The 25,805-nt window shown below is 41.8% G+C and overlaps 2 protein-coding genes across 5 annotated transcripts in view; one reads left to right on the top strand and one right to left on the bottom strand.

The window, feature by feature from the left end:
* XPO5 (exportin 5) overlaps nt 1–15,969 on the bottom strand; it is a 49,116-nt gene extending 33,147 nt beyond the window's left edge. Inside the window, exons 1-11 of the mRNA XM_021676051.2 lie at nt 15,788–15,969; nt 13,536–13,657; nt 12,591–12,663; nt 11,000–11,137; nt 10,647–10,829; nt 9,428–9,454; nt 8,208–8,393; nt 6,337–6,413; nt 2,785–2,884; nt 1,506–1,589; nt 756–881 (exon numbers count right to left, since the gene is read on the bottom strand). Of these exons, the coding sequence (XP_021531726.1) occupies nt 756–881; nt 1,506–1,589; nt 2,785–2,884; nt 6,337–6,413; nt 8,208–8,393; nt 9,428–9,454; nt 10,647–10,829; nt 11,000–11,137; nt 12,591–12,663; nt 13,536–13,657; nt 15,788–15,892 (1,221 nt within the window). The 5' untranslated portion in view covers nt 15,893–15,969. The remainder of the gene's footprint in view (nt 1–755; nt 882–1,505; nt 1,590–2,784; nt 2,885–6,336; nt 6,414–8,207; nt 8,394–9,427; nt 9,455–10,646; nt 10,830–10,999; nt 11,138–12,590; nt 12,664–13,535; nt 13,658–15,787) is intronic.
* A 224-nt stretch (nt 15,970–16,193) lies between these two features.
* The window catches only part of POLH (DNA polymerase eta), a 36,657-nt gene continuing 27,045 nt past the window's right edge, over nt 16,194–25,805 (top strand). For 2 of the 4 annotated variants that reach the window (XM_064361010.1, XM_064361008.1), the window contains exons 1-2: nt 16,194–16,484; nt 21,415–21,549. In XM_064361010.1, the coding sequence (XP_064217080.1) occupies nt 21,432–21,549 (118 nt within the window). In that variant the 5' untranslated portion in view covers nt 16,194–16,484; nt 21,415–21,431. Of the gene's footprint in view, nt 16,485–20,757; nt 20,899–21,414; nt 21,550–25,805 lie in introns of those variants that run through there. The other 2 variants (XM_012448725.2, XM_064361009.1) reach the window with 2 other exon arrangements.

Below are 25,805 nucleotides of genomic sequence, written 5' to 3'. Positions count from 1 at the left end.
GAGCTCTTAGTAGGAAATTCATGAGCAATTTTCTACTGAGGTAGTACATGATCTTTGCTTTCACTCTCACTCCCCGCATTTGCCTTCCTAACTCTCACTTGGCCTCCAGAAACAATCGTTAGATATTGCCTTCTCTTGGAATCTTCCCAACTCAACCCTCCTGTGTACTTCCAAAGCATTCTGCTTTTAACCCCTAAATAGCAATTATCACATTGTATGGTTGCTGCTCTTGCCCTAGTACCTAGCCCAATACTTATGATATGTAAGTACTTTGATACAGAAGAGCAGTTATAATAACCAGTAAGGAATGATTTCTTCCTGAGGAGTAAGAAAATATGTCCAATAAAGGAATCTTAGTGATGAAGAAAAGGCTGTTAATAATGCCAATAAAAGTCTATTTTTGGTTTCTCCCCGAGACAGGGTCTTACTCTCATGGCCTAGGCTGGAGTGCAGTGGTGTGCTCTCAGCTCACTGCAGACTCAACTTCCCAAGCTCAGGTGACTCTCCCACCTTAGCCTCCTGATTAGCTGGGGCTACAGGTGTATACCACCATGCCCTGCTATGTTTTTTGTATTTTTAGTAGAGATGAGATTTTGCCACGTTGCACAGGCTGGTCTCCAACTCCTGGGCTCAAGCGATCCTTCCACCTCAGCCTTTCATAGTGCTGAGATTATAGGCGTGAGCCACTGTGCCCAGTCTCGAAGTCTTATTATGTGTATTCACCTACACTCCACGTTTAGATTCCCATTATATACCTTGACTAAGTTAGTCATGGAAGCACGAAGATATTTTGGTATTATTGCTAATAGCAAAGGATCACGGGACAGGATTTCATGCCTGAAAAGGGCTCCCCAAGTCATCTGAGTTGAAGAGCGTAGAAACTAAAGAGAAAAAAAGAAAACAGTCTAAGGATTTGGATTCTATACCCAAAATAATTCTAACCCAGATTATTACTTAGCAGTTATCAACTACATTTTTTCTTAGAAATAAATCTGTACAATATTTTGAAGCTGTCTCTACTGCAAAGTATCAGTAATGATTACTCATGATGGACCATATGTTAGTAAGACAGGTTGTTGGTCAGGGAAATCACCTAGAGTGTGGACTGAATTTTACTACTTTTTCTTCTTTGTAAGAAAGAATACTGGAATCTCAGAGTGATATTAGAAGAACAATTTTGAACTGAGTGAAATTAATTTTATAACACAAACAGACTTTTCTTTTAAAAATCTTTATAACTTTAGTACTAAATCACCTGGGACATACCTCACATATGACTGAATACAACCAGAATATTACCTGAAAGGAAAAGCTGCTGACCTAGACAAGTGCATTGTTTGGCTCAGAAAGAAGAGCCAATAATTCTCTTAATGAAATGACACTACAGTCATTCCCCAGGGCCTGAAAAGTCACATTTTATACATGATCTACAATATTTCAGGACATAGTGCTTGATACTGGTTCATCTAACTAAAATTTTGAGAAGTTACGTGTATAAAGTTTACCTGACTTGGATGGGTTGTGAAAGCAAGAAAAGATTCCAGGTATTTTCCAAAGTTTGATGGTGTTTCCACATCAGAATCAACACCCTGTAGGAAAAGACCACTATATTAATGATGCTGATTGAGAAAATCAGGAGAGAAAAAGCAGAGGAGAAATAAAGACAAATTAAACTCTCAAAAAATTTTGTTTTAAAAGGACTTTGTATTTCCTTTTGGCTAAAGAAAGGCATCACTTCTAGGGCTAAAATATAGGAAAGTTACTTTATGTACTCAATAATCATCATTAAAACTCATTCTGTGGTCAAATAGTAAAATAAAAAAATATTCATTTCAGAAATTACAGGGAGAAAGAAAGTCTGTATTAATTCCTCAAACCTTGCCTATTCACATCTCTCTGAACCAGCCTATTACATAACCCCCCCAATAGTTTCTTTTTTTTTTTTTTAGACGGAGTCTCACTCTGTTGCTTAGGCTGGAATGCAGTGGCAAGATCTCGGCTCACTGCAACCTCTACCTCCTGGGTTCAAGTGATTCTCCTATCTCAGCCTCCTGAGTAGCTGGGATTACAGGCGTGCACCACCATGCCCAGCTAATTCTTATGTTTTTAGTAGACACAGGGTTTCACCACGTTGGCCAGGCTAGTCTCAAACTCCTGACCTCAGTTGATCTGCCCGCCTTGGCCTCCCAAAGTGCTGGGATTACAGGCAAAAGCCACTGCACCTGGCCCCCTCAATGGTTTCTTATGTCTGAAACTATCCTCTCTAACCATTTAAACCACCACAAGACAATAGAACATCAATTGCAAATGTCTGTTCCAGTGTTCTATCTTCCAGCTTATAAGACTGGGTATTAAATATTTCTCTAATGCTAAGTTTTCCAGGTCCATCAGTTTGTCTTTTGTGATCCAATAATACATCCCTTAGATTGGGAAAAGCGTTCTTTATTCAAGTCCATGTTTCATGGGCTAATAGAATGTAAAAGCATAATGCACTCAGCAGATTGAGGTTCTCTAAGTATCAAAATTCACAAGAAACCAACGTTGACTTTATGGAGTAACAGATGTGGATATCTGACGTTAGTATAACTATTTTATTGTTAAAAGAAATTTAGATCACTCAAACACTATTAAGATAATTTAATCTATAGAATCATGCAAAAACCTGTAGGGCACTGCCCCATCAGGTTAAAATCAATGACATTTGCAACCCCTTATTGAAACTAAGTTTCTAAATCTTCTTCCCAAACGGCCTTGAAACCCTCCAGAAAGCAAGCACCAGCTCACCAGCAAAGCACACAGCTGATTGCCCAGCGCACACAACACCTGACAGAGTCTCTTCAGAAAGACATAGTGTTTTTCTACCAAACCTCCTCCATCAGCAGTCCTGTAAGATGAGAGAATTCCTTATATCACTGACAAAATTAAAAAGCTCATAATAAAAACATTACTTTGTGTCTCATTTCTCTAAATCATATAGTTCAGGTCTGTAATTCAGCAGAATTCCAATAGCTTTGCTATATTAAAATTTTTAAATTTTTTAACTTATTTGGTGGCAAAACCTGACCTGAAATGATATAGGAATATGCACACAAACAGCAATTAATAACTACTAGTATGAACAGCAGCCATATTAGCTATCTTCTGGAGGAGGAGAGTATCATGTAAAAGGCAAGGGCCTTGGGGTAAACGAGGCTTAGGCTTTAGGAACATTGAAAGACAGGATGGTATTATAGTGTCCAGTGCAATCTCTGGAGCTTGCCTGCCTGTGTTTGAATCACAGCTTTATGACCCATGGCTGTGGCATGGGACCCACAGCACAAACAGAAATGGGACACCACTTAGTATGAGTGTCATGATCTCTATGACACTAAGAATTGGACCTAAAAATACTAACTACCCAAAAAACATTATTCATTTAATTAACAGAATCCCTTAAAAACAGTGCTGCAGTCTCTACAGGGAAGGAAGCCATGATAAATGTGTATCAGAATAGGTAGTAAGAGATTTTAAGTAAAATATACATGCCTCACACCTTTTCATTTCTCCTGGGGACCAAAAGTGAAGAGTATCAAAAAGCTGCAACAGATTCAATGACTTAAATATGTAGTTCTACATGACTTTCTGGTAAGAAACATTTTATCAAGAAATGCTTTAATATTTTTTTCTTTTCTTTTTTTTGAGACAGGATCTCGCTGTCACACCTAGGCCATAGTGCAGTGGCTCAAACATGGCTCACTGTAGCCTCAAACTAACGAGCACAAGGAATCCTACAACCTCAGCCTCTTGAGTAGCTGGGAATATTGGCACACACCACCATACCCAGCGAATTTATTTTTATTTAGATTTTTTGTAGAGATGAGGTCTTGCCATGTTGCCCAGGCTGGTTTTGAACTTCTGCATCCAAGCAATCTTCATGGCTTGGCCTCCCAAAGTACAGGGATTACAGGCATGAGTCATTGTCCCCAGCCTTGCTTTAGTATTTTAGTATTTTCTAGAGCAATTGGAAGAAAATACGAAGAAGCCATGTTGCCCAGGCTGGTTTTAAACTTCTGGGTCCAAGTGATCTTCATGGCTCAGCCTCCCAAAGTACAGGGATTATAGGCATGAGCCATGGTGACTGGCCTTGCTTTAGTATTTTATAGAGCAACTGAAAAAAAGTACAAGGAAGCATCACTTAATGACCGGGGATGTGTACTGAGAAATGCATCGTTAGGTAATTTCATCACCATTTGAACATTATAGAGTGTGCTTACACAAACTTAGACAACAGGGATAGCCTATTACACATCTAGGCTATGTGGCATAGCCTATTGCCCCTAGGCTACAAACCTCTATAGCATGTTACCTCTATAGCATGTTACTGCCAATGCTGCAGGCAACTCTAACACAATGGTAAGTATTTGTGTATCTAAATACAGAAAAGGTACAGTAAAAATATGGTATAAATGATAAAAAATGGTAGACCTATAAAAGGTACTTACCATGAATGACTCCAGGACTGAAAATTGTGCTGGGTGAGTCCAGAGTGGTAAATGAATGTGGAAGCCTAGGACATTACTGAACATTACTGTAGACTTTATAAACAACGTACCCTTAGGCTAAACTAAATTTATTTATTTATTTAGAGATGGAGTCTCACTCTGTCACCTAAGCTGGGGTGCAAAAGCGTAATTCTGGCTCACTGCAACCTCCGCCTCTCGGGTTCAAGTGATCTCCTGCCTCAGCCTCCTGAGTAGGTAGGACTACAGACACGCACCACCATGCCTGGGTAATTTTTGTATTTTTAGTAGAGATGGGGTTTCACCATGTTGACCAGGCTGATCTTGAACTCCTGACCTCAGGTGATCTGTCTGCCTTGGCCTCCCAAAGTGCTATGATTATAAGCATGAGCTACTGCACCTGGCCCACTAAATTCACTTTAAAAAATTTCCGGCAGGGCACTGTGACTCATGCCTGTAATCCCAGACTTCGAGAGGCTGAGGTGGTCGGATCACCTGAGGTCGGGAGTTCGAGACCAGACTGACCAACATGGAGAAACCCCGTCTCTACCAAAAATACAAAATTAGCTGGGCGTGGTGGCACATGCCTGTAATCCCAGCTACTTGAGAGGCCGAGGCAGGAGAATCACCAGGAGGTGGAGGTTGTGGTGAGCCGAGATTATGTTATTGTACTCTAGCCTGGGCAACGAGAGCAAAACACCATCTCAGAAAACAAAACAAAACAAAAATCCTTTCTTCAATAATAAATTAACCTTAGCTTACTGTAACTTTTTACTTTATAAACTTTTAAACTTTTTAAAACCTTTTTTTTTTTTGAGACAAGGTCACAGTCTGTTGCCCAGGCTGGAGTGCAGTGGCATGATCATGGCTCTCGGTAGCCTGGACCTCCCGGCTCCAATGATCCTACCACCTAAGCCTTCTGAGTAGCTGGGACTATAAGTGCACACACCACCACACCAAACTAATTTCTGTATTTTTTTGTAGAGATGGAAGGAATCCTGCCATGTTTCCCAGGATGGTCTCGATCTCCTGGCTCTATTAATCCTCCCGCCTGGGCCTTCCCAAGTACTGAGATTACAAATGTTAGCTACCACATTCAGGGATGACTGCCTCATTTTCTTTCTTTTTTGGAGACAGAGTCTTACTCTGTTGCCCAAAGTGGAGTGCAGTGGCGCGATCTCAGCTCACTGCAACCTTTGCCTCACGGGTTCAAGACAATCTCCTGCCTCAGCCTCCTGAGTAGCTGGGATTACAGGGGTACAACACCACACCTGGCTAATTTTTGTATTTTTACTAGAAAAAATACATGTTTCACCATGTATTTTCACCATGTTGGCCAGGCTGATCTCTAACTCCTGGCCTCAAGTGACCCACCGCCTCGGCCTCCCGAAGTGCTGGAATTACAGGTGTGAGCCAATGCCTCATTTTCTTATCCAAAAACACTACCTATTGACAGCTAGCATTTAAATAAGAACTTCAGCTAGGCACAGGAGCTCACGCCTGTAATCCCAGCACTTTGGGAGGCCAAGGCAGGTGGATTACCTGAGGTCAGGAGTTCGAGACCAGCGTGGCCAACATGGCAAAACCCTGTCTCTACCAAAAATACAAAAATTAGCCGGGCATGGTGGCATGTGCCTGTAATCTTAGCTACTGGGGAGGTTAACACAGGAAAATAGCTTGATCCCAGGAGATAGATGTTGCAGTGAGCCGAGACTGCGCCATTGCACTCCAGCCTGTGTGACAGAGCAAGACCCATTTCAAAAAAAAAAAAAAAAGAAAGAAAATTCAGATATATCCAAATAAGTTAGAAAACACAATGAAAAGTAAAGATACTCACTGTGCAGCAGACAGTATATAATGCATGGCAACGTCTCCAAATAAGACCATCAGGGGCTTCCGGTCTTCCAACTTGCCCTAGACCCAATTTTAGGAAAACACATATAAACCATACTTCAGAGTACCAACATCTTCTATAACTATATAATCAAATACATTGACTTCATAATTTCTTATATACCCCAGGGCTTAGTGAAATACTAGAAAGAAGCCCAATTCTTTAAAACCAAATCTGGATAAACTTCCACTTTCTTTCGCAAAACTATCGGTTTAGCAAAAAAGGATAAACTTACATTTTTAAATGTGTTGGGCAGGCTGGACACGGTGGCTCAGCCTGTAATCCCAGCACTTTGGAAGGGTGAGGTGGGCAGATCACCTGAGGTCAGGAGTTTGAGACCATCCTGGCCAAAATGGTGAAACCCTGTCTCTACTAAAAATACAAAAATTAGTCAGGCGTGGTGGTGCACACCTGTAGTCCCAGCTGCTTGGGAGGCTGAGGCAGGGGAATCGCTTGAACCCGGGAGGCAGAGGCTGCAGTGAGCTGAGATTGGGCCACTGCGCTCCAGCCTGGGAAACGGAGTAAGACTCCCGTCTCAAAAAAAAAAAAACAAACAAAAAATTAGCCAGGTGTGGTGGCACATGTCTGTAATCCCAGCTCCTCAGGAGGCTGAGGCAGGAGAATTGCTTGAACCTAGGTGGCAGAGGTTGGAGTGGACTGGGATTGTACTACCGCACTCCAGCCTAGATGACAGAATGAGACTCTGTCTCAAAAATAAATAAATAAATGCTGATATGACAACAAAGTAAATTATATTTGTAGATAATATTCCTATGGAGAAAGGACTTAACAGTTCCATTAGTTAGCCAAGACAGATATAGGCTGCGTGTGGTGGCTCATGCCTGTAATTCCAGCACTTTGGGAGGCTGAGGTGGGCAGATCACTTGAGGTCAGGAGTTCAAGACTAGCCTGGCTAACATGGTGAAACCTTGTCTTTATTAAAAAATACAAAAATTAGGCCAGGCGTGGTGGCTCATGCCTGTAATCCCTGCACTTTGGGAGGCCGAGGCGGGCGGATCACTAGGTCAAGAGATCGAGACCATCCTGGCCAATATAGTGAAACCCCATCTCTACTAAAATACAAAAATTAGCTGGGCATGGAGGCACGTGCCTGTGGTCCCAACTGCTCGGGAGGCTGAGACAGGAGAATTGCTTGAACCCGGGAGGCAAAGGTTGAAGTGATCCAAGATCGTGCCACTGCACTCCAGCCTGGCTCCTGGCGAAAGAGTGAGACTCTGTCTCAAAAAAAAAAAAAAAACAAGAAAAAACAAAAATTAGCCGGGCATGGTGACATGTGCCAGCAGTCCCAGCTACTCGGGAGGCTGAGGTGGGAGAATTGCTGGAACCCGGGAGGCAGACACTGCAGAAAGCCAAGATCATGCCACTGCACTCCAGCCTCAGTGACAGAGCGAGACTGTCTCAATTAAAAAAATAAAAATTTTATATATACACACACACACACACACACACACACGTATGAATGCATGTATGTATGTATATATGGAGACAGATATAAACCCAGTGTAGCCACCATCCAAGGTTTCTTGACAGTCATTAAGTGAGCTTTAAACTTAAACATTTACTTTTTATCTATTAAGTGTAAATTGCCAAGTATCACGGCTGTTTCAAGAACCATGTAGCCTGACAAATTTCCATATTCTGCCAAGGGATCCCTTGAATATTGGCAAACTCGTTGGCCCCAAGGAATAAAACCTAAACCTTTAAATGACTTTCTGCCACAACATGCAATTAAGCAATACATAGCCTACTTCAGAGACTCTAAGGATAAAAGTCAGTTTGAAGTGGTAACTTACTTTTCTGCTGACTGCAATGAGAAGACACTCAGCGGCTCCCAGTTGAAGTTCCTGTTCATTTAACAGCAAACACAGTATCTCCAGGAGTTTACAGTTTTCAGCAGTAATGTGACTCATGGACACCCAGTCAATATAGCCTGCTAAAGTATTCAATGCTGCAACTCCTACTCGACAGTTTGCTTGGGCCTACCAGAAAAGAAAGAACTTTTGACCAAGAAGTCCTCAATAACACATAAGAAACCTGTGGTTATAACTGAACTCCTAGTTTCTAAATAAGCAAATGATTTTTAAGAATATTTTCATGTAACAGTCACAGGTAGGGAACACAATCACTTCTCAAACAATGGCATTCTCAACATCCATCAATAAGACCATACTGGCATGTGTGGCCGTTTTATCTTTTCACAAAATCCCAAATCTTATCATTTTACTTCCCAAGGCTGGGTGCAGTTGCACACACCTGTAATCCCAGCACTTTGGGAGGCCAAGGCAGGTGGATCAATTGATCCCAGGAGTTCAAGACCAGCCTTGGCAACATGGCAAAACCCAGCGTCTATCAAAAAAAAAAAAAAAACCCAAAATACTCAAACCAAACACACACACACACACACACACACACACACACACAAAAATTAGGCATGGTGGTATGTACCTACAGTCCCAGGTACTCATTTGGCTGAGGTTAGAATCACTTGAGCCCTGGAGGTTGAGGCTGCAGTGAGCTACGTTTGCGTCACTGTACTCCAGCCTGGGCAACAAAGTAAGACCCTGTCTCAAAAAAAAAAAAAAAGTTTTTTTTACTTCCCTTCCACCATAGCTCAGTGATCAAAAACAAAACAAAGGATGGACGGAGTGGCTCATGGTCACTTTGGGAGGTCAAGGCTGGAGGATCACTTGAAGTCAGGAGTTCAAGACCAGCCTAAGCAACACACTGAGACCCTGTCTCTATAAAAAGTATTAGCTGGACATGGTGGTACACACCTGTATTCCCAGCTACTCATGAAGTTGAGGTGAGAAGATCACTTGAGCTGGGGAGGTTGTGGCTACAGTGAGTTGAGATCACACAACTGCACTCCAGCCTGGGCACAGAGTAAGACCCTGTCTCCAAAACAAAACAATGTAACACAAGCAAGGCTGAGGTCACCATCCACTAGGTGCATGTATCCCCCCACCTGAAAGCCTCAAAGGTCTCCTTCGAACTTTATATAAAGAGCTCTTACCTTTGACTCCTGAGAAGCATCTGTCTTCTGAAAGGAAGTATAAAGATCCAGTGTTTTTAATGAGCAAAAGGCCACATAGTAACGTTCTACCCCTCCAAAATCAATGCCCTTGAATAATTATTCTTAAATATATGCAATTATTAATTAATCTTGGAAAACAACACAACTTTACTAAGAATGCATAATAACTTTACTAAGAATGCATAACTGATATTCCCCTAGGGAGAACAAATGAAGTCAGAAGCATAATTAAATTAATACAATTTATGACCATGTATGTATGGCATAAGCATATGAAAACCATGTACTCAAAAATACTGGATGTTAAATATATCAAAATAATGGCTACTCAGTGAATATACAAATATGGTTGATTTTTATCCTTATATTTCAAATTCCCTACAGAGGCATAAAATGTTAACTTACAAGCATAAATTTTATATGCCTAATTTTAAGGTCAGGCACGGTGGCTCACGCCTGTTTAATCCCAGGCCAAGGCAGGCAGATTATTTGAGATCAGGAGTTTGACACCAGCCTGACCAACATGGTGAAACCCCAGCTCTACTTAAATACAAAAATCAGCTGGGTGTGGTAGTAGGCACCTGTAATCTCAGCTACTCAGGAAGCTGAGGCAGGAGAATCACTTGAACCCAGGAGGCAGAGCTTGCAGTGAGCCAGCACTGTGCCATTGCACTCCAGTCTGAATGACAGAGCAAGACTCCCTCTCAAAAAAAAAATTTTAGTATTTTCCTAGGGAACTTCTGAAAATAAAATTAACACCTAGGGCTGGGCACGGTGGCTCATACCTGTAACCCCAGCACTTTGGGAGAGCAAGGCAGGTGGGTCACCTGAGGTTAGGAGTTCGAGACCAGCCTGGCTAACACGGCGAAACCTGGTCTCTACTAAAAACAAAAAATTAGCCGGGCGTGGTGGCACACACCTATAGTCCCAGCTACTTGGGAGGTTGAGGCAGGAGAATCGCTTGAACCCAGGAGGTGGAGGTTGCAGTAAGCCAAGATCCCTGTCTCTTAAAAAAAAAAAAAAGAGAAAAGGAAAGAAAAGGAGCTCTAGGTTTTCTCATTTCCTAGTTTTGTTGTTGTTTTGCTTATAAAATAGCGTTTTATTTTGCTGACCTAGATATCCTAGATCCTTACTAAAAGAGTAATAAAAAACACTCATATTGGAAAATATAATTTTTATAGGTAGGGGTATCCCTTACCGCTTGCTGGTATTTGTTTACATTTTCTTGAAGTGTGTTAAGCAGAAAACTGAAGATGCTTTCCATGTTCTGAGTTAATGTTTGCTGGATGTCCCTTCTTCTTTGAGGGGGAAGTGTCTGAAAAGTTACTACATCCTCTGCCAGTCGCAAAAGGATGAACATCACCAATTCTGTCTGTGTTTCCTACACCAACAAAAATAAGCTAGTTAAAAACTAAAGTATCTTTTTCATTTCATGTATATCCAAAGGCTATTTTCTGTTGCCAAAAAAAACCCACAAACAAAATCAAACAACAAACCCTGAAGCTTGTTCCAAGGAAAAGTATGCCAAACTGATACAGCTGTGTTTCATACCCCTTGTTTGGAAAGGATGTCCAATTCTATTAGCATGTCAGGCCAATGCTGTGGCCACTCTCGCTTGATCATTTCCACTACAATTCGAGATAGAGCATCTTTAATATGGTTCTCCTCTTCCAAAATGTTCAATGTTCCCTGAAAAAGAACAAGAGATTTTTAAGAGATATGCAAGACTGGATTCCAGAAAAAAAGCTGGGCTGTAGAATTATACAAAATTTATCAGCAGGCCTACTTTTAAACCAAACAGAACGAACCTGTTCTTCATGCCTGAGTCACCTGTCCTGCATTCTCGCTAATCATTCTTTCACTTAAAGCTTAAGTGAGGGTTGCATCACCTAATAAAATGGCTGTCACATAGAGCTAGAATGAATCATTATCCTTTACAAAATGAAAAGATTCTCATATTGGTTGTTTCAGTTTGCAGAAGGCCAGGGAGGAAGAGTATGGAAATAAGGAGTATAGTGAGTAGCTGGTAAAATGGAAGAGTATGAAGGAGCAAATAAATATTTTACCAATAGTTCTAATATTAGAAGACACAGAAGTATTAGGAGATACAGATTCCATCTTTCATGTCTTTTAGTTAAAAAAAAGAAAGAAAAAAGGCTATAATTTTGAACATGTTTAAAGTCATATCCTGCTTTGTGTTTAAAGGGACAGTCATCCAGTCATCACACCTGTAATCTCAGGATTTTGGAAAGCCAAGGTGGAAGGATTGCTTGAGGCCCGGGGTTTGAGACCAGACTAGCCTGGGAAACATAGCAAGACCCTGTCTCTTTAAAAACAAAAGCAAAATTAGCTGGGCATTCCTATAATCCCAGCTACTTGGGAGGCTAAGGCAGGAAGCTCACTTGAGCGCAGGAGTTCGAGGTTGCAGTGAGCTATGATCATGCTAATGCAATCCAGCCTGAGCAACAGAGTGAGACCCTGTCTCAAAAAAAAAAAAAAAAGCCATATTCTAATACTTGAAACAAATTCATTCTGCATACTTAAAATTCTGCATGTTTTTCATCATTAGTATCACAAAGCAGTTGTTTAGAATAAAAGAAAATAAAATAGACAGTGTTTCAATCTAATTTAGATCTAAGAATTTTACTGATTTGTTGAAAATATTTAATCCTCTCTGCCCTGTCTTTATAATTTAAAAAATAGAAGTCAATACATAAGAGTGATTAATTAAACCTAGAAAGAGAGATATGCTGAAACATGCTTTCTGTTTTGTTTTTTTTCCTGAGATAGGGTCTTGCACAGGTTGGAGTGCCATGGCACTATCACACCTCACTACAGCCTGAACCTCCTGGACTCAGGCAATCCTCCCACCTCAGCTAATTTTTATATTTTTGGTAGAGACGGCGTTTCACTGTGTTGCCCAAGCTGCTCTCAAATTCTCAGACGCAGGTGATCCTCCTACCTCAGCTTTCCAAAGTGCTAGCATTACAGGTGTGAGTCACTGTGCCTGGCCTGAATTATGATTTCTTGTGCTGTCTGACCTATTTAGAACCATTTAATTTTTACACAAACTCTATATCGAAAAAGTCACGCTTTGTCTAAACTACCTTGGAAACACGTCTCCCAGCCACCCATTCCTTACATTTGCAGTCAGCTCCATGACACTGTTCTTCAGATAGACCTTCTCCAATCGAGACATGCCGTTCCACCGAAACCTGGCCACCAAAATGCATAAAGTCAACAGAATTACATTAGAAGTCTTCTCTTTATAAGAGAATAGCACTGATTTCTATATTTGATTACATTCTAGAGATTTCACAAAGAAATTATACTTTCGATTTTGTACCCTTCAACAAATGGACAAAAATGGTCTACATTTAACCAAAATACTAACAGAAAAATTCTTGGGAAAAGACTTTATATACACAGTGGTCCATTAACTGGAATCCACACAAGATTTGTACCACAAATCAGCTTTTCCTCATTTTATTGATGGGCCAAAAGTGAATACACATCTATGTCAACTGCAACAATGTACCTGCTTTTCAGAAAATGCAATCTTGACATCACTCATTTTCTGTGCTGGCTTACAAAATAAATAGCATAATTCTGGAAAAACTATGGCTAAGTCTTAATGGCTGCCTCTTCTAATAGGTTTTGAGGGTAGGAGAATCAGGTTAGGAGGGGTTTTCAGTTATTCTCATATAATCCTGCTTTGGATGTGCCTCTCAGAGAAGGCACACAAACTGAGAGAGAGAGAGAAAAAAAAAGCCACTGCCTAATCAGAGATTTACTGACCTATATATTGCATTATTCTAAAAAGGCTTCAAAGGCTACTGGCATATAGTCAGAGCTCAGTAAGTGTTGGCTAAACGACAGGTAGTATTTGTTGAATGGGTAATATGTACCACACACTTTATATGAATGAAGAAAAGAAAGGTTAAATCTTGAATGAGAGCTCCTGTGAAGTTCTGATAACATCTAGGGGATTATTCCTTTCTTCTTAGAGATTGCTCTTCTCTACTCACCTAAACAGCATCTCTACAGATTATATAAGATATAAAGATCTGTTCCAAGAGCTCCTTACTTGACAACGTGTTCCAGGATCTGAAGGCCAAAATGTCTGACGATGGCAATCTGTGTTTTCTCAGCCAACCTCAAGCCACAGGGGACACAGATAGGACACTTTTCTTTAAACTCTTCACAAAACTGAAAGAAGAAGTTAGAGTTTCTTTTGGAGGGTTGAGAGAATAGGGACTAAAGGAATTTCATATTAAGAAACTCCAACCAGGGCTGGGTGCGGTGGCTCACACCTGTCCCAGCACTCTGGGAGGCCGAGATGGTGGACTGCTTGAGTCCAGGAGTTTGAGACTAGCCTGGGCAACATGGCAAAACTCCATCTCTACTAAAAAATTTTTTTTTTTTTTGCATTTTGCTCTGTCACCCAGGCTGGAGTGCAGTGGCATGATCTTGGCTCACTGCAATCTTCGCCTCCCAGGTTCAAGAAATTCTCCTGCCTCAGCCTCCCAAGTAGCTGGGACTACAGGTGCACGCCACCACACCCAGCTAATTTTTGTATTTTGGGTAGAAACAAGGTTTCACCATGTTGACCAGGCTAGTCTTGAACTCCTGACCTCAGATGATCCACCTGCCTCAGCCTCCCAAAGTGTTGGGATTACAGGTGTGAGCCACTGCGCCCAGTCTACTAAAAATATTTTTAAAAATTAGCCAGGCGTGGTGGAAAGTGCCTGTAGTCCTAGCCACTCAGGAGGCTCAAGTGGTAGGAGAATCACCTGAGCGCGGGATGTCAAGGCTGCAGTGAGCTGAGATCTTCCCATTGCACTCCAGCCCAGGCAACCAGAGTGAGATTCTATCTCAAAAAGAAACTCCAACCTAAGCTATATGTTTAAGTTGCAAAACCTAGATCAACATTATATGGCTCGCCAAGCACAGCTGCTTTAAAAATATATATTTAATATAAAAATATAAATATAAAATATATAAAACGTTTTATATATAACATTTCCTCCAAGTGGTGTTCACTTTATTTTATGAAGAGATACATATACACGTTTACATATATTGTGAATAAATAACTGATAAACAACCCTTTCACCGTGATGGTTCCAGATTTTTTCCATGCTATGGTCAACAGTAGCCCTACTAATGTTGGACAAAAAGGGACCTAAAGGAATAAGAAATTATTTGTTAGAGGCATCCCCCTGATGTAGGGGCGAAATAATTTCTAGGGTTTCCTTTAAAAACCTTTGAGGCGGGGAGAGAGGATAGGCAGTGGAAAAAGCAAATGTAGTAAAACCTTTAATTGCTGAATTTAGGTGACAGGAACATGCAGAATCACTATCGTATTCTCTCCACTTCTGTGTCTATTTTAAATATTAATAATAAAAATCAAACTAATAGAACTTAATTGTTTGATTCCAAACCCTGTGGCAAACATCTACATGTTGTAATGTTTCCTCCAAGTGGTGTTTACTTTCTTTTTTGAAGCTAACATCACTTTAAAAATGTACAGCACAAGCACAAGTATATTCTCCTAAACGGCCATTTCTCACAGTCCACATACATTGTTTTATGGGCAAGTAAGCTTGGACTGTATTAGCACCCCAGAACTGCAACATGTGTCAGTCCCAAGAGCAGAGCATTCGGTCTCAAGCAAACTACTTTCAGGAAACCAAAGTGCCCTTGTTAAAATGCAAAGTGGTATAAGTTCATCTTTGCGCAAAACAGCCTAATAATATCATACTCAGAAACATGGAAGAAGTGAAGGTGTGAGAATTACCCCAGAAAATGCCCAAGACACAAACGAAAGTTAGCGAGAGATGTTAAAGGATATAGGCATAAGGGCACTAGAGAGCCTGGGGCTCGGTCAGTTCGGGTCAGGGGAGTGGGCCAGCAGGAAAACCTTTAGGGCAGAGGAGACCATAAAGAATCAAGCTGGTTTTGGGGGCGGGATCTGCACGTGAGCCTCGGGAAAGCGAGGGGATGTGGGACTTGGGGAATGAAAATGGGCGAGGGTCGTGGTGCGGACAACTGCACAGAAGCAAGGAAAGGGGGAGGAGAGGGCTGTGGGTAGCGGCGGCGAGATGAGAAGCAGCAGCTAGAGACCGGAGTGTTCCAGGCAAAGTGCAGGAGCGGTAGGTAGGGAAGGCAGGGGTTTGAGAGAAGCGCGGAGGGCCGCAAGGGGAAGGTCCCGGGGAGTTGGGAAAGGAGGTCTAGGGGCCGCGTGGGCGGGAGACTACCCCGGTTACAGGCGGCGCGGAGCTGCTGGGGCTGGCAGAGGGTGTCGAGACCGGCCCAGGGCGCCAGGACCCCAGCTACCTTGAGGGCTTCCAGACGGTAGCGCTGGGTGGAGCTGGGGTCCATCATGACCGTCACCGCTTTCACCAGCTGCTCGCACAGCGCGTTCACTTGATCCATCGCCATGCCTAGCGCCACGCCTAGCGCCACGCGCCGAGAGCGCACACTACTGCAGTCCCGGGACCACGAGGCACGACGGCTCCCTCGGCGGGACCACCCGTTGGTACCTGGCCGCGGGGGGCAAGGGGGGTGGAAAGCTGGAGGAGGAGCAGGAGCAGCAGCTCACACTGGGAAGCCGGCGCTGCGCACGCGCCCGGCCCGCCACTGCGCACGCGCCCGCGGAAGTGGCGGCTCCCGTATGACGGTTGCGCCTAGGTGGGCGGGGCGGGAGGCGGAAGGGCCGCGGTGCGCAGCCGCGTCAACGGCCTTTTGCAGTGATCGCGCTGTCCGACCTCAGTCTGGCTGCTTCGTTGCTGGGCGCGTCGCTGTTTGCTGATTCCTGCTGGGCTGTGGGGGCGGTTGCCCGGGCAGGATCCTTTACGACCCCTTCTCGGTTTCTCCGTCGTCACGGGAAATAAATCTCGCTCGAAACTCACTGGCCCGCTCCCAGAAAGGCGAAAAGATATTCAAGAGCCCTTCCATTTTCCTTCCAGTGGACACCGACCCCAGCATTTGCGGCACCCGCTGTTGGCAGTTTTGCCAGGTGTTCATTACCTTGGTAAGAAATGGAATTGTTTACTGTCACTGTGTTTCAGACTTTCTATATTGCCTTGGCTATTGGTTTTATTATGATTTAGCGGTGACTGGGCCGACGTTATGTGAAATAGAAATCATGCTAACAGGGATAAGGCCCTGGTACTGTCCTCTAAGGTTTTTCTTGTAAAAAAAAAAAATGTTTTTCCCTGTAGTTCTTAAACCTCTGCATGTACTATTACTTGGTGGGGACCAAACTTGTTTTGTGCGGATTGAAGTAAATCGAGATGTTTAAAGAGGAATAATTGTAATTAGTGAAGGTTTGTGCGGTTTTCATAATTGACTAAGTGCTATATATAAGGATTTCAAAGTAGTGTAATCCTTATCCAAAAACATGGTTTGGGCAGAAAGTGTTTCATTTTCCGTCTTTATAAAACTCTTGGCCGGGCGCGGTGGCTCACGCCTGTAATCCCAGCACTTTGGGAAGCCGAGACGGCTGGATCACCTGAAGTCAGGATTTCATGACCAGCCTGGCCAACATGGAGAAACCCCGCCTCTACCAAAAATACAAAAAGTAGCTGGGCGTGGTGGCGCGCGCCTGTAGTCCCAGCCACTCGGAAGGCTGAGGCAGGAGAATCGCTTGAACCCCGGAGGCTGAGGTTGCTGTGAGCGGAGATCGCGCCATTTTACTCCAGCCTGGACGACAGACCGAAACTCCGTCTCAAAAATAAACAAAGCTCTTGCTTTCTTGAGTAAATACATAAACTGAAAACCTCAACAGCTTTATTGTCTGTTAAAGTCTGCAGATCTGATTTTGTGATTGTGTGCTTAGTAAAATGTTTTCTGAACATAAATCACTGCTTCCTATTCCTGCCCCACTTCTGGTATTTGGATCTAATATGGTGCTTAGCCTGTGGGTTTGTTTTGTTTTGTGACAATGCGTTTCCTAATTGTTGGCTTCGTCTGTTCCAGTACTACAGAAAAGCCACTTCAACGTAAAGGGATTTCTGGCATGTTATGATTTTAACTTGTAAATGTTTTAAGTATCACATTCTGCCTGTTCTAGGCAAGTGGCTGATTGGAATTTATAAGCAATTAATGCTGGACTATGATTTTCTTAATTTTTTTTTTCACTCATCCTGCTTTGCAGTTATAAGACATTTTTTTTCTTTTTTTTTTTTGTTTTTAGGACATGTTTTTTTCAAGATGAATGTTAGTTTTTGAAAAATTTTTTTTAGAATACAGTTGGGTGCTCACTCAACTGTATAACCTGTGTTTCTCTTATTTGAATCATGGATTGCTGATGTTTCCATTGTCTTATATAGGTCTTGGCTCCCAAACTGCTGCATACTCCCAAACTCTCCAGGAATCACCTGGAGAGCTTTTAAAAATCCCCATGCCCAGGTCATACTCATACCGATTAAATTAGTATATATAGTTGTGGCAGTCAGATATCAATAGTATTTAAAGCAGCCTGGCCAACATGGCAAAACCTTGTCTCTACTAAAAATACAAAAATGTTAGCTGGGCAGGGTGGTGTGCCTGCCTGTAATCCCAGCTACTAGGGAGGCTGAGGCAGGAGAATTACTTGAACCTGGGAGGCGGAAGTTGCAGTGAGCTGAGATTGCACCACTGTACTCCAGCCTGGGCCATAGTGAGACTCTGTCTTTAAAAAAAAAAAAAAGTAAAGGTTTCCAGATGATTTTAATATATAGCAAATTTTGGGAGCCACTGCTTTATATTTCTTCTTCCAGATTACTAAAAATGTTAAATTATTGGCATCCACTCTCAAGCATGTAAGGTTTGTTCTTCCAAGCTACCATTCATAACTTTATGTATCTTTATCTATTAGAGTGAGTTTTCTTTTGTGTTTGAGAAATTTACATGAGTGGGTAGAAAATCACAGAATGCTACAAAGTAATTGTTAGGCACTAGCCACTGATGGGTGCTTAGTGATTGAAAGGTTGAAGAGAAGCAGGATGTTTGCAGTCTGAAAGTATCTTTGATATCAAGTATCTTTGATATTTTTAAGTTACAAAAGGCAAAATAATAACCTGATAATGAGAAATGTGGCAAAAAACATTTAATTGATCATGGTTAAACAGGTAATAAGATATACTGACAGCATGTATTCCCCCCACCCCATGTGATGCACTGAGGAGAGCACATCAGTGCCATTATATTCTTGCCAAAAATGCATAATCTTAATTATGAGAAAACATCAGACAAACCCAAATTATTATTATTAATATTATTATTATTACTGAGGCAGAATCTCATTCTGTTGACCAGGCTAGACTGCAGTGATACAATCTCATCTCACTGCAACCTCCACCTCCCAGGTTCAAGTGATTCTCCTGCCTCAGCCTCCTGAGTAGCTGGGATTACAGGTGCCCACCACCACGCCCAGCTAATTTTTTGTATTTTAGTAGAGACGGGGTTTCACTGTGTTGCCCAGGCTGGTCTTGAACTCCTGATCTTGTGATCTGCCTGCGTTGGCCCCCCGAAGTGCTGGTGTGAGCCACTATGCCCGGCCGACAAACCCAAATTAAGAGACATTCTCAAAATAACTGACCAATACTTTTTAAAAGTGTCATGGTCATGAAAAACAAGGAACAACCAAGGAAATGTCAACAGATGGGAGGAGAGTAAAGCATATAGTTAATAATATACCAATGTTCATTTTTCAGTTTTGATAATTGTGTTATGTAAAATGTTAACATTAGGAAACTGGGAGTAGGAGAACTCTACCATTTTTTGCAATTTTCTGTAAGTCTAAAAATATTTCAGAGTAAAAAGTTGACATTATTCATGAAAGCTATGATGTTATATATCATTTCCTGCTTCTCTTTTCCCTGAATTTATACGTGAGATTTGTCTATCAACTAGATTTAATATTGGTTCTCTTCCCTTGGTGATATAGATTGTGATTTTAATTTCCATTTCCCTGTGGCTAATGATGGTGAGCCTATTTTTATGTGCCAATTGGCTATTTTTGTATCTTTTGTCGTCAGTTCTTTTGAGGGTATTTTTAAAGCTTTTTAATACATATTACCCTCATAAAATTGTCTAATTTATTCCTATGCCAGCAGTACAGGTTGAGTATCTGTGATCTTATGATATATGTATGTTAGTTTTTGTCCACAGTTCCTGACTCATAACTCCCCTAGCTTTCGTTATAATGTCGGGGCTCTTGAAGCAAGCCTCAGAAAACAGAATCTCTCTCTGACCTTCTCCTGCCCTCCTTTGATTTGCCCAAAGCAGGACTCTGATCTTCCCCTGCCTTTCTTCTTATGGGTCATAAGATTTTCATTTCAGAAGAGTTCCTACCCCATACCCTGGAGGAAGGCAGGCTACCCAGAGAGGCCAGGAAGAATCTGAACAGACAGGCCTTGCTGTCTATTAGTATTAGATCATACCTTTTGTCCACATTTCTACATGGGTGTCAGTCATGCCTAGCCAATGAAATCTTCATAAAAGGGCCAAGAGGACAGGGTTTGAAGAGCTTCTGGATAGGAACAAAAGGAGGTTCCCAGAGAGTGGTGTTCCCAGGGAGGACATGCCTTGCCCTTTGTATCTCTTCATCTGTATATCCTTTATAATAAACTAGTAAATGTGATTTCCTGAGTTCTATGAGCCACTCTGGCAAATTAACCAAACCCAAAGAGAGGGTCATGAGAGCCCCAATTTATAGCCAGTCAGTAACAACCTGTGGCTTGTGATTGGCATCAGAAATAGGGGCAGTCTTGTAGGACTGAGCCATCAACCTCTGAGAACTGACTCTCCAGGCAGATAATGTCAGACTCAAATTGGAGGATACCCACTTGGTGTCTGCTGCAGAGTTGATTGCTTTGTTGGTGGGGAGAAATCCCCACACATTTGGTCACAGAAATCTACCTTGATTGTTACTGAGTGAAAGAATTTTAAAAACTGTGTTTTTTCCACTCAGGTATCTATAATCTGAAATTTGAAATGCTTCAAAATCCAAAAAATTTTTTGCACCAACACAGCATTCAAAGGAAATGTTTATTAGAGCATTGTAGGTTTAGGATTTTTTGATTATGGGTGCTTAACTGGTGATTATAATGCAAATATTGCAAAATTTGAAAAAATTCAAAATCTCAAGCACTTTGGATCCCAAGCATTTCAGATAAGGGATACTTAATCTGTATATTTAAATGCCTGTTTCATTCTTGTTAGTTTCCATTCTTCCATGCTCATGGTAACTCATCTGTGAAAGAAAGGAATTACAGTTTTCCTTGGCATTTGTTAACTGTCCATAAAATGTTGTGTTACAGAAAAATGGCTACTGGACAGGATCGAGTGGTTGCTCTTGTGGACATGGACTGTTTTTTTGTTCAAGTGGAGCAACGGCAAAATCCTCATTTGAGGAATAAACCTTGTGCAGTTGTACAGTACAAATCATGGAAGGGTGGTGGGTATGTATCATTGTTGTTGTTACAACTATTAATCAATGGTAACACAGTGGCACTGTGGTAGGTGCTTTGTTGTTGTTGTTGTTGAGACAGTATCTTTCTCTGTTGACCCATCCAGAGAGCAGTGGCACCATCAGCTCACAGCAGCTTTGACTTAGGCTCAAGTAATCCTCACACTTCAGCCTCCCAAGTAGCTAGAACTACAAGAGCATCCCACCATGTCAAGCTGATTTTATTTTTTTGCGGGGGTGATACAGATGGGGGTTAGTTGGGGGCAGGGCTCGAGCTCCTGGCCTCAAGCAGTCCTTCTGCCTTGGCCTCCCAAAGTGTAGGAATTGCTGGCATGAGCCACTGTGCCTGGCCCTATTTTTGAAATTTCTGAACTGCTTCATTTGGGATTGAATGGTGGCATCTGTGGTCAAAAAGTTTCTGATATATAGCTTACTTGTGTTAAATTTTACTTGTGTTTGCTTGTGATCATATAATATGTTTTCTGTTTTCTCTTTTTTCTAACCTTAGAATAATTGCAGTGAGTTATGAAGCTCGTGCATTTGGGGTCACTAGAAGTATGTGGGCAGATGATGCTAAGAAGTTATGTCCAGATCTTCTACTGGCACAAGTTCGTGAGTCCCGTGGGAAAGCTAATCTCACCAAGTAAGAAAAAACATTGTTTATGGAGACATAAAGGAGTCAAAAATAATGCTTCATGAGGCTAGGAAGTGGTGTTTTGAATTTATTCTCTGTAAATAACATCTGGAAAAAATTCTTTTTGGTCAGCCGTCTTGTCTCTGAAATAAAAAACATTGTGATTTTTGTCTTGGGGACAGTTCAAAACCATTGTAACATAAGAGTTGCTGCCTTTGACATCTATTCAGTTCCTTAATTGTTCAAAATTGGTTGTTAAATTAAGATTTAATACCAATTCCCATCTTCTCCGTCCAAAAGTCTTAAGTATTTGAAGTTATTAAGTTGACTGTAAAACTCAGGAAAGGCTGAGTTAAACTGACATTCTAGTACAATATCAGGAATTAGTTGCCATAATTGAACAATCTCAAGGGAGATTATTTTTCTTTGTTTTTAGATTAAGCTATCTCTCCGCAAATATTAGAAGTTTAGCCTTGGAATAGGGGATATGTATCAGCATAGCTAAGTCAGAGGTAGGCACAGACCCCAGCCATTAATCCTAACAGCTAGTATGTATTGAGCATATATCACATGCCAGGCACAGTGCTCTTTATAGGCAATATCTCTATTAAATCTGATGTTGTTATAAGGTCTAATATTACTACCCCTTCACAGATAAGGAATCAAATTCAGAGAAGTTAAATAATTTAAGTTAGTCTGGGTGTGGTAGCTCATGCATGTAATCCTAGCATTTAGGGAGGCCAAGGTGGGCAGATCACTTGAGTCCAGGAGACCAGCCTGGGCAACATGGGGAAACCCCATCTCTAACAGGAAATACACAAATTAGCACTACAGGTGTGGCACACACCTTTAGTCCTGGCTACTCAGGAAGCTGGGGTGAGAGGATCACTTGAGCCTGGGAGGCAGAGGTTTCAGTGAGCCCAGATCACACCACTGCACTCCAGTCTGGGTAACAGAGTGAGACCCTGTCTCAAGAAAGAAAAAAAGTTTGCATAGCTAAGTGAAAGACTGAGGATTCACATCTGCTTTTTAAGATTCTAGTATCTGTGTTCTAAAGGTATACTATACTATACTATGTGGTATGGTATTGGAATCATGCTTTAACTCAATCTAAAGGTAGAGTGGCACAGCCAGTCCCACATTGGAATTATTGCTAGAAAAGAGGATAGATTTGACTGAAGATTAAGTTTTCCAAATACTTTTTTTTAAAAGTTATTTTTTATTTATTTATTTTTTTAGAGACAGGGTTTCGCCATGTTAGTCAGGCTGGTCTTGAACCCCTGACCTCGTGATCCACCTGCCTCAGCCTCCCAAAGTGCTGGAATTACAGGCATGAGCCACCACACTCAACATTTTTTTTTTTTTTTGAGACGGAGTCTTGCTCTGTTACCAGGCTGGAGCGCAGTGGCATGAACTTGGCTCATTGCACCTCCGCCTCCCGGGTTCAAGCAATTCCCCTGCCTCAGCCTCCTGAGTAGCTGAGACTGCAGGCACGAGCCACCACGCCCAGCTAATTTTTTGTTATTTGAGTAGAAATGGGATTTCTCCATGTTGGCCAGGATGGTCGCGAGCTCTTGACCTCATAATCCAGCCGCCTTGGCCTCCCAAAGTGCTAGGATTACAGGCGTGAGCCACCATGCCTGGCCTCCAAATACTCTTAAAAATACCTTGGAGTGATTTGCCCAAGAGGCTGCAAGGAAGCACTGAAACAGTCTTGTTTTGGAAAAACTCAAACTATGGTTTTCCTCTGCTCTCACACCATAAGAACAGTCAATACAGAAGACATCTGTGACCAAAGGTATGGAGGTATTTCCCCATACACCAAGCAGCAAACACCAGCTGCATGTCCTCCCAAGTCAATTCCAACACTGTCTACCTGGAGATAGCATCATATTCCACATATTGAGGGCTCAGTACCACAAGAACACCCCCTCCTCCCTTTCCATCACAAGTCCAGGCCTTCAGAATGTCTGTCCAGCTGGCTTTAAGTTGGGGTGCTTACAACCCCCTCTTTGGGTTTGATTAATTTGCTGAAGCAACTCACAGAATTCAGGAGAATGTTTACTAGTTTATAAAGGATATTACAAAGAATACAGATAGGCTCAGCATGGTCACTCATACCTGTAGTCCTAGCACTTGGGAGGCTGAGGCAGGAGGATTGTTTGAGCTCAGGAGTTTGAGACCAGCCTGGGCAATGTAGTAAGACCTCATGTCTACCACAATTAAAAAAAAAAAATAGTTCAACATGATGTTGTCCACCTCTAGTCCCAGCTACTCAGGAGGCTGAGGTGGGAGGATCACTTGAGCCCAGGAGATTGTGGTTGCAGAGAGTCGTGATCAAACCTGGGCAGCAGAGTGAAATCCTGTCCCCCCCCAAAAAAAGATGAAGAGATATGTAGAGTAAGGCATGTGAGAGGGGATGGGGAGTTTTCATGCCCTCCCTGGATGAGCCACCCTCCAGGAATCTCTGCTATTACAGCTTTTTTTGGAACCTCTCCAGACCCTGTCCTCTTAGGTTTTTAGGGAGGCTCCATTATGTATGTACTCATGACTGATTAAACCATTGACCGTGGGTAATCAATTTGACCTGCAGCCCCTCCCCTCCCCAGAAATTGAGGGGTGGGGCCAAAAGTCCCAACCCTCTAAATATGCCTTTGTCTTTTTGGTGACCTACCACATCCTGAAAATGTTAGTCAGCATTAGTGTACAAAAAGACAACACTTCAGTGATTCCAAGGATTTTTGGAGTTGTATGCCAGGAAACCAGGATGGAGACCCAATATATATTTCACAATGTTAGAAGTATCCCTTTCTGGCTGTGTGTGAGTATATTGCTCTTTCTTGTTTTTGTTTGTTTGTTTGTTTTGAGATGGAGTTTTGCTCTTGTTGCCTGGCTGGAGTGCAATAGAGAAATCTCTGCCCACCCCAACCTCCACCTCCCGGGTTTGAGGGATTCTCCTGCCTCAGCCTCCCAAGTAGCTGGGATTACAGGCATGCACCACAACGCCTGGCTAATTTTGTATTTTAGTAGAGCTCAGGAGTTTGAGTAAGCAATGTAGTAAGACCTTGTCTCTACCAAAATTAAAAAAAAAAAAAATTAGCCAGACATGGTGTTCACCTCTAGTCCCAGCTACTTGGGAAGCTGAGGTGTTGACTAACAGATTCAGGATGGAGTAGGTCACCAAAAAGACCAAGGCATATTTAGAGAGTTGGAACTTTTGGCCTTACTCCATTATGGAGGGGTTTCTCCATGATGGTCAGGCTGGTCTCGAACTCCTGACCTCGGGAGTGATTTACCTGCCTCAGCCTCCTGAAGTGCTGGGATTACAGGCATGAGCCACCACACCTGGCCTTGCTCTTTATTTTCTTTGAGGCCTATCCTTTTCCTGGCCCAAATAAAGATTAAAAAAAAAAAAAAAAGTCAAGTATTTCTCTAATTTACGAATGTTTTAGAACAATAATTATACTAGTTTTTATGGGTGTCATGATGATGAGGTACCAATGTTTTCATTTTTATGGTAAATATAAATTCAATAGGAACAAAGAACTGGACACTACAAAGCAGGTCCAAACTAAAGCAAAGAAAATAGCTAAATATTGTCATAGAAGACTAGCTATACAGCCAGAAGAGCTGGTTATTAAGGTTTGAATAGAAAACATATGGTGAGATTGGTATCTGTACCCTGAGAAAGGCTGTCTGCCTGCCCAGACATATCACCACATTCTAGGTGCTTATCTTCAACTTGATAATTTGAATATTAGTATGTCTATAAATAGTTGGTTAAGGTATGTATGTGTATGTGGTGATGACCAGTTCACATGTTAACCAAACTCAACATTGACTGAAGTATAAAATCCATATGTCACTTTGTTAATCTACAGTGAGTGAGAAAATACTATCCTGAGGAAGACCAGATACTTTTGGTTCACTGATCAGTGTAGTGTTCTGTGTAAATTCCTTTTTTGTTTGTTTGTTTAAGACAGAATTAGAAGCAGAAGACTTCTTGGTGAATATATGAAAATAAAAGGGATAAGTGATCACAGTAATACACCAATTTAAGGCATTTCTTTACTTTTTAGAGAGTTCCTTATCATATAGACAAGTTAATGGCCTGAATGCTTTTTGCATTGGTAATTCTGGCATTATGTTAAAAATGTTTGGCTCTGTGGTTCTTCCTTTTCCATGCTTCTGTTATTGACCATCTGCCTGCCTGTTGACCCTTTCAGTTGTTACTACTATCTAGTCTCTGTTAAGCCACATCTCTT

The sequence above is a fragment of the Aotus nancymaae genome, unplaced genomic scaffold, assembly GCF_030222135.1.
Source record: "Aotus nancymaae isolate 86718 unplaced genomic scaffold, 86718_ANA_hifiasm-v0.15.2.pri h1tg000040l, whole genome shotgun sequence".
Lineage (NCBI taxonomy): Eukaryota > Metazoa > Chordata > Mammalia > Primates > Aotidae > Aotus > Aotus nancymaae.
This window is presented reverse-complemented; position numbering and strand designations above follow the sequence as displayed.